Genomic DNA, 16,501 nt, shown 5'->3' with positions numbered 1-16,501 from the left:
TTCCAATTCGCAGTTTTGGATACAAGTTTTAATGTACAAAAACAAAGTTTAAGAGTTGAAAAAAATAAAAGCGCATTTAAGACAAAAACAAGCGGAAACGATATTTGCATTATAGCTATATCAATGTACTTTCATTTTACATACATACGTTTGAGTAAAATTATTTACTGAAGATACTAATTTAACATACAAAGCAATTAGGTACACACAAATATTATTCGATAATGAGAACAAATCATAAAAAAAAACAGCAGATGACTTCCAATACTTGACTCAATCTTCATCTCTGTCTACGTTGATTGGAACATTTTCAAATTCATAGCCTGTTTTAAATAAATAAGTGACGAAACAGAAAGGAAAATCGTGAACTCCGGCAAAAAAATGTTAAAGCAGTGATTTATTCAGAAATTTAATTTAGGGGGTGTTCAACAAATTTGGGGAGTGCAATCTTGCATTAAGGTGGTATACTATTATCGTCTTTTTAATTATTATTATTATTAATAATAATAATATTATTACAAACTTTAAAATTCATTGATGCAACGAACGATTGCATTGGATTTATTTCCTCAGCCAAAGCCAATTAGCGTCGATAAAACTCTTGCAGGTGGCACATTAACCTGAGGTATTAAAAACACAATTAAGTAAAAATTTATTTATTTATTTATTTATTATTTAAAATGGCGGAGTTAAGGCATAACCTTTTCTTCCACTCAACCATTTACACTTTTCTTTTACAGTCGGAACTCATTTTTTTATGACGAGAATAAAAATGATATACAGTTAGGTATGTTAAAGAGTTACCGACATACAGAACAATACAGAAAATAAAACATGAAAAATGAAAATGAAGCTTATTACATATAAAATAAACACTAAAATAAACAAAAGACAATGTGAAAAACATGTTAAACTATACAAGAAGAAACGATATCAATCTTGATTATATATTACATAAAATGCATTCCTATGATTCACTATCTATAGATAAAATGCACCTACTTAAGTGATTGTGTATAATGTATGTATTCATACACACGTATCAGAAGGGAATAGAAAAGAAAAAAGGAAAAGAAGAAATGGAAAGAGAGGAAAAAACAAACGAACTACTGCATGGTAACGCCAGGAATAGTTTCGTGTCAGGAAAAAAATAACTTTTTTTTTTTAAAACTTACTGAAGACGTTCATTAGAATGATATTCTTTAAGCCGACGTTTAAAAGTCAATACTGAACCAGAGTTTCTGATACTTTCAGGGGTGTCATTCCAAGCTTTGGTGGCAAATAGTGTGAAAGATTTGGAAAAGAAATTAGATTTGTGCGTTTGAACGGCGAGTGTTGTATTTTATTTAGACCGGGTATTTAGTGGGTGAGTATTGCCGAGAAATTTAAATTTAGAGGATAGAGAAGTAGGTTTTTTACAATTAATTATTTTATATAAAAGTGTTAGAGAATGAATGCGGCGGCGGGTGCTTAGATTGCACCATCCTAGTTGCTGATAACAATGGGAGATGTGGTCGAAGCGCTGTTTATTAAATATGAATCGAACGCAGGCATTCTGAATGCGCTGTAAACGTTTTGCCAGATTTTCGGTTAAATCAACATACGCTGCATCACAATAATCTAAATGAGAGATTACCAATGACTGAACCAGGGACGCTTTAATGGATTCCGGAAGAAGGTTTTTTAAACGCTGAAGAGAATGAACGGAGCCGTAAGCTTTCTTGCATACTCTATTAATATGGTCTGTCCAATTTGGGAATTTATCGATCTGGAGTCCTAGGCTATTGACGCTATCGCTTACAGGAATGGCTACGTTGTTTACAAGAACATTCGGTAAGCTTGTAATTTTGATTGTGGAGAGTAGTTTACGAGAACCAAGCATTATATATTTTGATTTGGTTGGGTTTACTTGCAGTCCATTGTTACGTGTCCATGTGCAGATACTTTCAATGTCACTGTTTAAGTAATCAATCGCGGTGGTTAAATTTAGGGGATTAGTAGTTAAATAGCATTGTATATCATCTGCATATAAGTGATATTTACAATGGGTGATGTGCTCAGGTAAATCGTTGATGTATAAGGAAAACAGAAGAGGTCCTAGGACGCTGCCCTGCGGGACTCCACATGGATGGAACAAGTTTCGTATTGGAACATATGTTATTAGTGACAACTTTTTGTTTTCTATTTGATAAATAGGAGCTAAACCAAGATAAAGTTGACTGGGAGAAGTTGTAGAAGGAAGACAGTTTGGCAATCAGTATGTCATGGTCTATTCAAACGAACGTTAAGATAAGGGTCCTTAGGCAAGCACAACCGGAAATTTTAACAATACCATTAAAGATAAAATTGTTATGAATATTAACATTAGCTTTATTTATATATGTAATTTTAAATTAGGGGTGTTGAGTATGGATGTTAAGAAACGAATTCGTCTTCTAATCAAATTCATACCAAACATTTTTAACCACATATGAAAGAGTTTAGTACATCGGTAAGTATGAGTACAAAGGGACCTAAATATTAACTAACTATAAGTAAATACGGAGGGTAAATTTTGTCTTGGTATTTACTTTGGTTGAAATCATTTTAAATAAAGCGTTATCTAAACATCTTGATTTACCTCAATCAGGGTCTTCTGAAAATATTGGACTCTAAAATGCATACTTACGTTGTGTGTCGATGGTACCGCAAGTATAGGGTACGCCACTAGAAATTGGACAGACTGTGAATGTTGCTAATGGTCCGGCTGAAGAATGGATTGATGAAAAGAACCAAAAAAAAAAAAAAAACTAAAATAAAATAAAATAAAAAGGTACTAAATAAATATGACTATTAGGAGGTATTAATAAAAGTAACTATGAATAGGACATTGCCAAAAGAGAAAAAGAAAGAACATAAAAAGAATAAAAATAGCAATGTATGTATTGTGACAGTTATTGGAATGTAAAAAATACTTTTTTTTCTTTTCTCAACTAGCTATTGTTAAGAACGAAGAGATGAAAGTCAAGGTCTCCTGCTTCAAGAACGCAGCCGCGTGACTTCATACAGCCGTCTGTTGTTTTCGTTGCGAGCAGCTCGCGGTAGCGGAGTTGAAATCTAGGATTGTAACTGAAAAGATCGGATCGGAGTTATTTAATGGGTACTGATTTCCCTGCGGATGAATGGAATTACACGTAAAAATATTCGACATTAATTTCGCTTAATTGTTTGTCGATGAATTTTGGTAATTTAATTGGAGTATATTTGGATTTTAGTAGATTATTTTCTTTGAATTTCTCCTGGTTCGGCCGGAGTCGTCGTTTGAAGCCATTTTGGTAGTACTGAGAAGTATCCAATGCAGTAGTAGCGGATCATTAAGCCCAGTTGTAAAATTTGGTAAGTACAATGTAATTTATTTTTAATTGGGTTTTCTTTGGATTCGTTTTTCTGAATCGTTTTGATAAAAACAAATGGTGTCCATAGGATTTGGTATTAGTCCCACATTTAAATAGGTTTCTGATTGATAGGTCCTGTTAATAGAGTAGTTGACAACAAATTTACTTTAGTCGTTCTATTAGCTAAATTAGATTCTTAATTTATATTAATTTGGCGATAGGATTGAATAGGATGTATAGAGGCCGTTTGATTCCCTTTCTTGTCGGTTAAAAATAAGTGAGTTTGACTGCGAAGTAATTTCCGGAAAACGCTTGATAATTGAATTGGATTACGGTAGAATTTAACAGGTACAATTTATTGCGTTATTGCTTTCTTTCGAGCAGAGATCTGTACCTTAAATTAATAAAACATTAAACCAAACTTTGAATTGTCTGAAATTAATTGAATCAGATAAGAAACGTGGTGTGTAAACAAATTCAATTGTGTATTTGATCAAACTAAATTTTCATTCTGTTTGACTTATTTGCTATTGGAACAGCTTTCAATTGTTGGATTTATTATTAGTTATTATAAGCATTAAATTGGTTTGTAAATTATTTTTTGAATTAAAATACAAATAATAAATTATATACTCTTAGGATTTGTTAAAGTATTTTCTTTCAGTAAAGAATTTGGTCATTTCCTGAATTTTAGAATAATTTGGACTGAATTATCTTTTGTTAATAAATTAGTATTTGAAAATACTCCTTGAAGAATCTTTTCAACAAGTGTACTACAACATCGTATGTTTAACTTCGGAATATTTTTTTTTTATTACTTTATTAATTGTTAATAGTAACCGACAGTTTTGAGTAACGACTGCAAGGAGTGCTACAAGATCCTAGATTTCAGCTCCACCTACTTTTTCCGTTATACTTAGGTACATGGTGCTTGAAATCAGTAGGTTTGTATTAGTATTGGATGCTAAAGGAGGTTAGTGGTTACATTTTTTATTTTTGTAATTTAAATCCTGATTATTATGATATATTTGGAATTAAATTAGGTTTTCTGTGATCATTTATTGCCGTGTTGCGCACGAGACGAGAGGAGTTATTGATCGCTGTAGGGTTGGCCACTATAATTGGTATTGATTTGAAGCTGTGGTGTTGCCCACGAGAATTATTGTGTGTTGTTAATGGTTCTGGTTCAATTTTTCCTGTAGTTAATGTAGTTAGAAATTCTTGATTATTTATATTCTTATGCATTTTTGTATATTTCTAATTGTTTAAAAGAATCATGTCTGTTGATGTATGCATTAATATACCAGAAGAAAATTTGACTGAGGATTTAGTAACCTTAGATCAAATTGGATTTGTTGATAGTAATTGGGTAGTAATGAATATGAGTTTAACACCTCCAAATCGAGACTCTTTGCTATTTTTAAACAGAAATTACTTTAGCTCGGAAAGTAATAGGGAATCTTGGAATGGGTTTGGAATAGGAAGTGATTATTTTTCAAACAATAACGGTTCAAGTTTAGAGGAACCACAAGTTAGTAATATTAACAGTTAGTTGGCCACAAGTTAGTTGGCTCAAACTCCTACCCCGACTAATGATTTGTTTAATAGAATTAGGTTTGAACCCAGGGCGCCTACAATGAAAGGGGTGTCAGCGGCGAATGTGCTTGGGTCAAGGGAGTTTGCAGGATTGAATACTCAGGTGGAAATCAAACAAGGAACCACTCATAAGAAACCTTACAGGAGTTGAATGTCTAGAAAATGTCGAACTAGACAAGTGGTTTGACTTACAAAATGTTAGCAGTACTCAGGGTTCGAGTCAATCTAAATTTACAAACTATCAAAGGATAGTAAATTATTTTAAAAGAGTTGCTGCAATTAGAAATTCTACTCCAGTAGGTAATGGTCGATTAGAATTAATAGAACTTACAGGTGAAAGGATTAGAGGTGAAGGTATCCAACGAGGAAAGAGCAACCGACCTTAAATGAAGGTTTTCCTGGATTTTTCCCGAAACGTTTATGCAATCAGTATCTTTTTACGAAAACAACTGAGCTGTTAAATTCTAAACTGAAGAATTTTAAAAATATAGATGGTAAGAACAGTTTGTTAGTTTTTGAAATTTTGTTCGCACTGAAAGAAATTAACGAATACTCCAATTATTCCATGAGTTTAGTGTATTGTTCGCTGATAAGTAAATGTGAGGAAGAATTCTTAATTGAAGTTGAGCTAGCTATTCAAGTAAATGCTCCTTCGGAGTTATTTAGAGCCAGGACTCTTGATAAATTTATTTCAAAAACGGAAACATACTTTGATTGCAGATACGATATTAAGAAAACAGAGAATAAATGAGACGGTTGATCATTTTTGTTAATGATATTTACTTCAACTCATTAGTTTTAGATTGCAATAGAGAGGAGTTTCAACTAGTGAATATTATACTCGATAGCATGAATCCGGCGGTCAGATTTAAAATGTTACGTTCCTGAAAATATTCTGGAACTTAAAGAGCTGAAGAATATGCGAAAATTTTTAGGAATCAGCTTAAATAGAAAATTAGGAATAAAAACTAATTCATTTAATGTTAGTGTTGTTTGAGCGGCTCAATAGAAAGTTCTGACTGGAAGTTTTCAGGGTAGGAAATTTGAAAATAATGTGAAATTTAAATGAGATTCTGAAAGGAAGGAGCGAGATTCACTGATGAAGTCCAATGGTCGTAAGAATATTTTTAACCAGTCTGGTGTCTTACCTGCACAGCTTCATAACGTCGGAGCAACCTTTGTTAGTGTGATTATTAATAATAATCGCGTAAATGTTTGTATTGACAGCGGCTCTTCATATAACCTCATTTCCAAAGAATTAGTTGAACGTTGTGGGGTGACGCACAATCGAGTAGAAATCAAACCATTAAATATTCGTGCACCTCATGGGTTAACCTGTGAGAGTGAAATAACTGTTACTATAAATTTATCAGAATGGTTTGAGCATGTAAGATTTTTAGAGGTTGTGGATATACCATGCGAATGTTTACTGGAAACTCCATTTTTGAAAAATACCTCATCTTTAGTGGACTTCGCCAAGAGATTGTTGCTACACAACAACAGGAAATCAGTTCTTTTACAATTTGGACATTTTCGTTTGAAATCAAATTAAAGGTTTTCGTCAACCATTTTGGAATTTAAATCTGGACATGGTGCCGGCCATCGAAATGGAATTGAAGGAAATGGTGAAGATGGATATCGGAAAAATATTTTTCCTTCGAGATATTTCTGCTGTTTATATCAGGAGGTCGTGCAGGCCATTTCGATGAATTAGATGAAATGCCTGAAGAATTTTAAATGAATTTTAGATGAAATGTCGGGAATTAACATCAGTAAAGGTGAAAACGGAGATTGGTTTTCAATGTGAGATTGAATTAGCAGAAATTGAAAGACAACTATTGGAAATCACTGTGCCATCTCGAGAACAATTAAAAGGCCACAGATAACTTTTCGATAAGGATTCTTCAGGAGTATCAATTATTTCTGAGGGTACTGAAAAACTGCTTGCTTTAGTTAATCCGAGTTATTTTTCGGGTATTCCAAGTTATTCTTCGGATCAAGGTGGTGTGAGTGCAATGACATCTGACAGAAATGAGGAAGATCGACCAGTCGTTAATGGTGGATATAGGATATGTGATTGAAGATAGACCAAGTATTAGTTGGAATGCGAAGGATGCTGAACAAGGACTTGTCAGCATTCCTGAAGATGGTTCAATTTATGGTACTTCTTCGAAAACATCGGATAAGAAAAGGAGGAAAAATAAGGAAGGATTTTAAAAAGGAAATGAAGGAAGATGGTTCAAAAATGATGGAATGTATTGCAGCTGTGCAAAAGGATGTAATTGATAGTGACTCTACTACTTCTGATATTGACTTAGAACAATCGAAGAACTTTCAGAATTTAATAAAAATGATAAACAATTTTCAGCTACTGATAATAATGCAATTTCGAACGTCAATTAAGATAAAAGCAATTTAGGGAATTCGGAGGATTTAGATTGTTGTGATGATCCAGTTTTCGAGTTTATCAGTGAGATGCGTTCCGACTTTATGGATGTTATCAATGATAAAGTGTGTTGTATTAATAACTTTGAAGCAAAATTATATCTCAAAGAAGAAAAGCCATTAAAAGAACCTCTTTCCGGTTGCTAAAATTAAAGAAACATCATTTTAAAATTGCATAGATCTTGTGTTACAGGGTGTCAGTGGAGGTGGATCACTCTAACTATGGAAGTAGTTGTTTTTAGTGAGAAATAAAAATAGTACCCATCGTATCGTAGGAAATTTCTGTAATGCTAATAAGCTGATATGTGACGATGTTTATTCTTCGCCTAATTTCAAAGCGAAGCGTTTCTCTAGTTTAGCGGGAAGGCGTTGGTTTTCGCTCGATTGAACCAAAGAATATTTTCAAATTCCCCATCATAAAAGCTCGAGAGAGATCACTGCGATTGTAACTCCTCGTGGAAGTTATCAATATACTCGAGTACCAGTCGGTATAAAGACTAGTAGTTGTATTTTGGCTCGAGCAATGGAGAAAATATTGGGTGATATGAAAGGTCAAGACGTAAGCACTTATTTCGATGATCTTTTAGTATCTACAGAAATGGTGGAAGAACATAAAAGGGTACTTAAATTAGTTTTAGAAAGATTAAGAAAACACCAGACTACTATCTCACCAGACAAGCTTTTCTTTAGAAAAAAGATTAAATATCTAGGATTTATCAGATGGGAAACAATTGAGCTTGGTCCATCGAGAATTGCAGCGATTAAGAATATCCCTCCCACTCGTAAGAGACAAGGGTGTTCAGAAAATTTGTGGCCTTTTATCTTACTAGGCAGGTTTCCTAGTGGGTTGGAAGTGATGGCATCCATTAGTGAATTGAAATCGCCCAAAAATCCTTTTGTTTGGACGCATGAACACCAGGAAACTAAACAAATTGAAGGAATTATTGATTGAAAATATTTTGAAGACGCCTGATCTCTCGAAGGAGTTTTTTTTTGTCCATATCGATAGGTCAGGGAAAGCCATTGGAAGACTAGTTTTACAATTAGATCAGCACAAGAGTTGTCAACAATGCTCGAGTGATAAGCAGCTTGTGGTTGTGCTCCTGAAATTATGTTATTTAAGTGGGTATCCTGCAGTGTGTGCATGAAATGAGGCATATTACAACCACGTAAGTACTAATATTACATTGAATAATAATTATTCAGTATCTATACAAAATTAACTAAAATAATGCAATTAACTCGTGTCTGGAATTCGCGAGGAATGTAAACAAACAAACGACAGTCGAAATCAGTGTTGCAAACCTTGAATTATTAAGAATTATTGGAGCGGAATCGAGAAATCGAAACTATCTTAGTTTTATAAAAATGAGTGTCTGTGGAAATTGTACAAAATCCGTCTCCAGGTTGGACAAAGATATGAAAGTGAGATTTACTGTTTGTAAGAATCTGTCATTCTAAATGCGCAAATTTGAAAGAGGAGGATGTTAAATCAATACGCAATTCTGATAATCCGTGGCGAGGTGATACATGTGTAAATATTCGGACGAAAAGTGGTGGTGTCGATTCTCCTAAAAACTCACCCAAAAATTCATGTCCTACATTATTAGAGGTGTATCAGCTTTTATTGTCAATACAGAAGGAAATTAAGACAATAAAAAAGGAGAATAAAACAGTGGAACTCGGAAAATCGATTGAATTTATTCATGAGAAAATAGAAGAAAATAACAAGATGCTAAAACAATACAATAGTGACCTTAAAAAGTATGTTGAGCAGGTAGAACAAGTGAAAAGTGAAACTGTTAATTTAGTTAAGCAACTTGATGTACTGGAGTCAAGAATTGAGGAGTTGGACCAGTATGGTCGTAGGAATATACTGGAAGTGCGTGGTATTCCAGTTGCGAATAACGAAAATGTTACCCAAGTAATAAAAGGTGTAGATAATGAGCTTGATTGTAAGTTGGACGCTTCTAGGATAGATACTTGTCATAGATTAAGTTCTACAGTAGGTAACTCCATTCCAGGCATAATTGTAAAGTTTGTCCGGAGACAAGATAGGGACGCATTCCTTCAAAAACTAAAGGTAAAACGTAATCTTTCCTGTCGTGATACTGAAGGTTAATAATCCTATGTCAATCCGAACCTTACTAGTTACAGGCGAAACTTGTTAAAGGAAGCAAGGAAGGTGAAGCTTGAAAATAATTATGAGTTTGTGTGGATACACTGGGCTTGTAAGATTAAGCTTAGAAAATCAGCCAATGACAGACGCGTATATACATTGAATTCGATGGCAGATGTACAAGCTCTCTTGCATAAGTAGACATGTTTAGTGAGTATGATTTATCTGTTTATCAAAATATGCGTAGTATTAATAACAAATCATGTGACTATCATTTGGTAGTCTTGGCGGAGAATTATGATTTAATAGCTATTACAGAAACTTGGCTTACCAGTAATGTTTATGACAATGAAATATTAGATAACATATATATAATCTATAGACAGGAGAGGTTGGGGACTAGAAGAGGTAGTGTAATCTCAGCCATTAAAGACAAATATAATAGTTATTCTACTGAAAATGAAATTAAATCTTTGTTTTACGTCCCACGGTTATGCCGTTTACGCTAAAGGAGACGGTGATGAGTAATGAATGAAATGGTGAAATGAAGAAAGTGAGGAAACGGGAGAGCCCCGAGAAAACCCATGCACACGGTGTTTGTCCACCACAAAGTTCACTTGGCGGGGGCTGGGATCGAACCCAGGACCCCAAGGTGAACGCTCTACCACTGATCATTCTATTGATACTAGTATCGATGGCATACAAATTGTTTGTACACGAATTGTAATATGAGCAATTAGCATAATGGTTATTGTGCTTTATTACCTTCTGGTACAAGTATTGATACTTATAGAGTTGTATTCAAAAATAGAGTATTTATTTGTCAAGTATAATGATAAATTAATCACTTATCGGCACTGCAAGAAATGGGAATGCAAATGATATTTTCATCACAGAAATTAATAATTTTATATCACTGTTAGGGTTAACAAATACGAATAATGTCTTAAATGTTAATCACAGAACACTTGATTTGGTTTTATGCGGCTGTGATGATGTAATTAAAGTTATGTACCTCACCTCTGGTATCAGTTGATGTTCATCACCCACCGTTGGTATTTAATATTCCATGTAATTATAAGGATACCCGAAAGAGATGTGACTTCTCTTCTTATAATTATTATAAGGCAGATTTTTGTGGTATCTATAGAGACTTAAAGAATCAAACATTGAATGATTTTAAGAAACGTTAGGAATATAAATGACGCTGTAGATATTTTCTATGATACAGTATATAAAATTATTGAAACACACGTACCCAAGTTTAACAATAGAAATAGAAGAAAATTTCCACCCTGGTTCGATAATGAAATAATTAATGTTCTAAAAAGAGTATCATAAGAGACGCAGAAAAGCTTCAAATTATCATGACGTACAATATAATGAATTTTATAGACATTCGAAAAAATTGATAAAAACTGCGTATAATAACTAAGTTAAATCTTATGAAGAAATAATCAAACACGGCCCTTAAAAAATTTGGAATTTATTGAATAGTAAAAGAAAAAGAAAATCTAATATTTCTGTAATGCAATACAAAGATGATTCATTAAATTCACCTCAAGAAATTACAAATGGGTTCGGTAAGTATTTTGGCAGCGTTTATGATCCTAGCCCACCCACATATACTTTGAATGAAAATTATGAATCAGTTATAAGCTATACCTTAGCAATAACATATTTCTAAAAATGAAATTCAGCAATCAATAAAGCAATTAAAATCTAGCAGAAGTAGTGGTCCAGATGAACTTCCCACATATTTATTTAAAGGTTGTGTTGAACCTTTATTAGTTCCACTATATTTGATATTCAATTTAATTTTGAAAACTCAATCCTTTCCGGATAAATGGAAGCTGAGTAAAATAACACCGATATTAAAAACAGGAAACTCTAAGAATATTGAAAATTATAGACCTATTGCCCTAATTTCATTTCCTTCAAAAATTTTCTAAAAAATTGTATTTAATAGAATTTTCTCGCACGTCAAATCCTACATTTCACCTTTTCAGCATAGTTTTTATCCAGAACGCTCAACTTTGACCAATTTAACTTTTTTTCTCAATTTATTGCAAGTTCTATAAATGATGGATATTACGTAGATGTAATTTATACGGATTTTCAAAAAGGATTTGATAAATTAAATCACACGGTTTTAATAAATAAGTTTCTAAGTATGGAATTTTCAACCTCTTTGATAAAAAATCTCTGTTATTTGCGACATAGTACATATTTTGTAAACTATAATTTTGTAAAATATTTTATTTTTGTAGCTAATTCAGATATACCGCAAGGTTCAAATTTGGACCCATTGCTATTTTCATTATTCATTAATGATTTACCAAATGTTGTAAAATATAGTAATTGTTTATTATATGCCGACGACATGAAAATATTTAAAGCTATAAAAGTGAATAACGATCGACATGAACTACAAAGAGATATCAATAGTTGTCTGCAATGGTGTATCAGAAATTGTATTTTAACAAAAATGTAATGTTATAACGTTTTCAAATAAAATTAATTGTCCATCTTTGGAGTATAAGATTAATAGTTAAAAGTTAAAAAGAGTATATTCTGTTAATGACTTAGGTATATTACTAGATCATAAGTTTACACTTAAATGTCACATAAATAAAATTATTGCAGAGTCGTACAGGGCACTAGGATTTTTAATGAGTACAAGAGACCTACATAATATCCAAGCTTTAAAACATCTTTTTATAGCGATGATTAGAAGTAAGTTGGAATACTGTTGTGTTCTTTGGGATCCTATTTACAAATTACAAGCAAATAACATAGAACAAGTACAAGTTAAATTTTTGAAACATCTTTAAATTGTATCATATATCAGCAACTAAAAATAAGATCTCTTATTCTTTTCTTTTACTTAAATTTGATATGCATTCTCTTTACAGTAGACGTTTCCTTATTCAACAAACATATTTGTACAGGACAGTAAACTCAGTAACAGATAATTGTAAGTTGCTCCAATATATTAATTTCAATATAACGAAACGACTATTGCGTAAGAATTTAGTATTTAACATAACGAGATCTCATATTACAATTCACCAGGAAACATTCATAGTTAGAGCTTGTAAGAATTTCAATCAGCTGGTTTCATCAGATTTGGATCTTGACTTCTGTTATCCTATCTCTCTATTTTTGCGTATACTCAAAATTATTTTGTGGGAGACCCGGGTTCGATTCCCGGCGGGAGCTCATGTGGTTCGGATTCCACGTTAATCAGTAGGTCCACGTCTCATATAGCCTCGCTGCTGAACGGGACATTAAACTCAAAATCAACTCAACTCAAAATTATTTTGAAAAAACGTTATGTATGGATTAATTAAATAATTAAGAAGTGTTATCTCTATGAGTTGAACCTATGTTGGAGACTTTTACTTTTTATATTTTTCATTTTCTTTTAAATTTATACTATTAATATTTTAATTTGTTTTTAACTTGTATTTTTCCTTGTTTACATGTATTTTTTATTTCTTTCAGTATATAGATATATATGTATTTCGTATGTTATTATGTGTGTATACATATGTTCCTCTGTAAATGAAGTTTGGCTCTGTAGAGGACTATTATAAATAAATAAATTCCCATTGCTTTTTCGTAAAACATTAACTGAAGCTGGCCGACAGAAATATATACGAAATAAAGTTTATTAGTTTAGTAAAAACTATAATTTCGCCACTATCTAGTGAATGACTGTCGTCTTACTGATAATAAGGCCCTTTTTGAATACTTGGAAATTCCAAGCGACTTCTTAAATATGGGCCTTTAGTAGAAAGATTGTCAATTTAATTTCACTATTAAGCATATTGGATCTTCCAAGAATGTAGTTGCGGATTTGTAACACGTGTTTATGATTCCTTTGAGTTTGTGCAAGTGGACGATCCAGTTGACTTTGCTATTACGAGGAAAAATTTAAAAATAGCTAATAGCTGGAATTTTTCTCTCATAAAAGAACCAATCGAGGTTTAGCAAAGAGAAGATGAGGAATTGAGAAACATTATGGAAAGAATTGAATACGGAATGTTAGAAATTTTACTATGAATAATGGAATTTTAATGAGAAAAAGTAGAGCAGTAACGTTACCGTACACGATTGTAATTCCCAGAAATTTGCAGCGATTGATCATTGAATTCTTTCATGATCAACATTTGACCGGAGGACACTCAAGGATTTTTCGTACACTAAAAAAGATAATGCGACGCTGTAAGTGGGATACGATAGTGGCAGATGTGAAGGATTATGTTAAAACTTGTCCTAGATGTCAACTTGTGAAAGATAATAATCAAAAGAAAATGGGACCTTTAATTTGAAAATTTGCTACTAGAGTTCTTGAAAATATAATGATCGATATAACTGGCCCTCTCCCTACTTCCAATGGATACAGATTTATCCAGATGGGAGTAGATAATTCTTCATATTTTGTCTTTTCTGAGAAATTAAGACATTTAAATTTACATTCAATTTGTAATCACCTTCTCGAAGTGTTCAGTAGACTTGGTTTACGAGAGTAAATTTCTGCTGACAATGCATCTGTATTTATATCAAATCACTTTAAGACATTCCTTTTTGGCTTGGGTAGGTGAGCATATAACAAATCCGTACCACGCTGAGGCAAATATCTCAGAGATCCGTGAAAACCTTGAAATATTCTCTTCGTGCTTTTATTTCAGAAAAGTAATCCAGATGGTCGCGGTTTATTCCTGCGTTACAGTTCCCTCTCAATCTTTGCGAACATTCTGGGTCAAAGTCTATACCATACGAAATTTTATGGACGTCTGATTAACATCCCGCTAGAATCTCGATGGAAAATTAACAACCAAGAAATCATGAATTTTAATAACTGAAATTTGGACTCGAGCTATTGTCAATATGGAGAAGTCATGGATGAATAGAAGGAAATTATTTGCTAAAATGAGAGATTCAGTAATAGTAAATGTCGATGATCACATTTCGATCAAATCTCATATTAAATCTTCCTCGTCTGAAAAGGTATCGAAGTCATTGAGTGTGAAGTGAGGACAGTATATTATTCGGATTGACTCCGAACACAGTGTTGGTTTCTGATTTGGAGAATTCGAGAGACTACTTCAGACGAGTTCATCTTTCCGAGATAAAGAAATATTTCCCTATAAGAAATGAAAACAACGGTAGCAATTGACTTTCGAAAATTCTTGGTTAGTAGTATAAAACTAATTGTCAAGTAAGGTAGATTAATCAGTAAATGTATTTGAATTGTAAGGATTTTAAAAAGTAAATTCACACATTTTACATATTAACACATTTTTATATTTTAATGTGTTAAAAAGTTTTAACTAAATTTGTTGAAGTCATAATTAGAAATAATGTTTTGAAATTAAATTTTAAATTGCTTTGCGCAAAACAATAAACAATCTAATATATATCTAAAGTAAAATATTCAAAGTGAAATTAAACAAATGATTTTTAAATGTTTTAGAAATGAGACAATATTAGCTTTGATGTAAATTAAATGTTTCATGAAGAATTAATTAGAAATTTGAATGAACAAAAAACCGATTTTTAGAATGGAATTGAATTGTTAATGTTATACTTATGCAACAATTGTTATAAAACTTCACTAATGCGTCTTATTATTTTCTTTTTTGTATGAGGTTTTCAGCCACCATAATGAGTCCTGTGCTGCTTTGGAATGGAAAAATTCTTGTGGAATTTTTCTCTCCAGGGTAGGTCTGTGGCGATGGTACCGTCAGTACAGCTACTGGAAATTTCACAGACTGTATGCTGCTAATGGTCCAGCTGAATAATGGATTGATGAAAAGAACAAAATTAAAAAGGTACTAAATAAAAATGACTATTATGAAGTATTAATAAAAGTGAATATGAATAGAATATTGCAAAAAAGATAAAGAACATAAAAATAATAAAAATAGCAATGTATGTATTGTGACAGTTATTGGAATATAAAAAATATTTTGTTTTATTTTCTCAACTAGCTATTGTAAGAACAAAGAGCTATTAGTTCAAGGTCTCCTGCTTCAAGAACGCAGCCGCGTGAAATACAGCCGTCTCCGTTCTTTTCGTTGCGAGCAACTCCCGGTAGAGAGTTGAAATCTAGGATTGTAACTGAAAAGATCGGATCGGAGTTATTTAATGGGTACTGATTTCCCAGTGGATTAATGGAATTACACAAAAAATTCGCAGTTAATTTCGCTTAGTTGTTCGTCGATTACTTTCGGTAATTTAAATGGTTTCTGCAAAGTTTTGAATCGAGTATATTTGGATTTTAGAGGATTTTTGTTTGAATTTCTCCTGGTTCTTCCGAAGTCGCTGTTTGAAGCCATTTGGGTACTACTGAGAGGTGTCCAATGCAGTAGTAGCGGATCATTAAGCCCAGTTGTAAAATTTGGTAAGTACAATGTAATTTATTTTTTAATTGGGTTTTCTTGGGATTCGTTTTTTGAATCGTTTTGATAAAAATAAATGGTGTCTATAGGATTTAGTATTAGTTCCATTAAAATAGGTTTCTGATTGATAGGTCCTGTTAATAGAGTAGTCGACAACAAATTTACTTTAGTCGTTCTATTAGCTAAAATAGATTCTTAATTTATATTAATTTGGCGATAGGATTGAATAGGATGTATAGAGGCTGTTTGATTGCCTTTCTTGTCGATTAAAAATAAGTGAGTTTGACTGCGAAGTAATATCCGGAAAACGCTTGATAATTGAATTGGATTACGGTAGAATTTAACAGGTACAATTTATTGTGTTATTGCTTTTTTCGAACAGAGATCTGTACCTTAAATTAATAAAAATTAAACCAAACTTTGAATTGTCTGAAATTAATTAAATCAGATAAGAAGCGTGGTGTGTAAACAAATTCAATTGTGTAGTTGGTCAAACTAAATTTTCATTCTGTTTGACTTATTTGCTATTGGAACAGCTTTCAATTGTTGTTGAATAT

The 16,501-nt window shown here is 32.4% G+C and overlaps 1 protein-coding gene across 13 annotated transcripts in view; it reads right to left on the bottom strand.

Moving 5' to 3' along the window:
• The window catches only part of LOC145664809 (uncharacterized), a 121,451-nt gene that overhangs the window by 32,043 nt on the left and 72,907 nt on the right, over positions 1-16,501 (bottom strand). The window contains exon 4 of one of the 13 annotated variants that reach the window (XM_081731793.1): positions 2,669-2,746. The exons of the other annotated variants lie outside the window; for them this stretch is intronic. Coding sequence (XP_081587919.1) covers positions 2,669-2,746 — 78 coding nt within the window. The remainder of the gene's footprint in view (positions 1-2,668; positions 2,747-16,501) is intronic. 13 annotated transcript variants of the gene reach the window in all.

The sequence above is a fragment of the Thermobia domestica genome, chromosome 11 (assembly GCF_964235325.1).
Source record: "Thermobia domestica chromosome 11, izTheDome1.hap1.1, whole genome shotgun sequence".
Taxonomy (NCBI): Eukaryota; Metazoa; Arthropoda; class Insecta; order Zygentoma; family Lepismatidae; genus Thermobia; species Thermobia domestica.
Note: the sequence above shows the minus strand (reverse complement) of the source record. Positions and strands in the feature narration are given on the sequence as shown.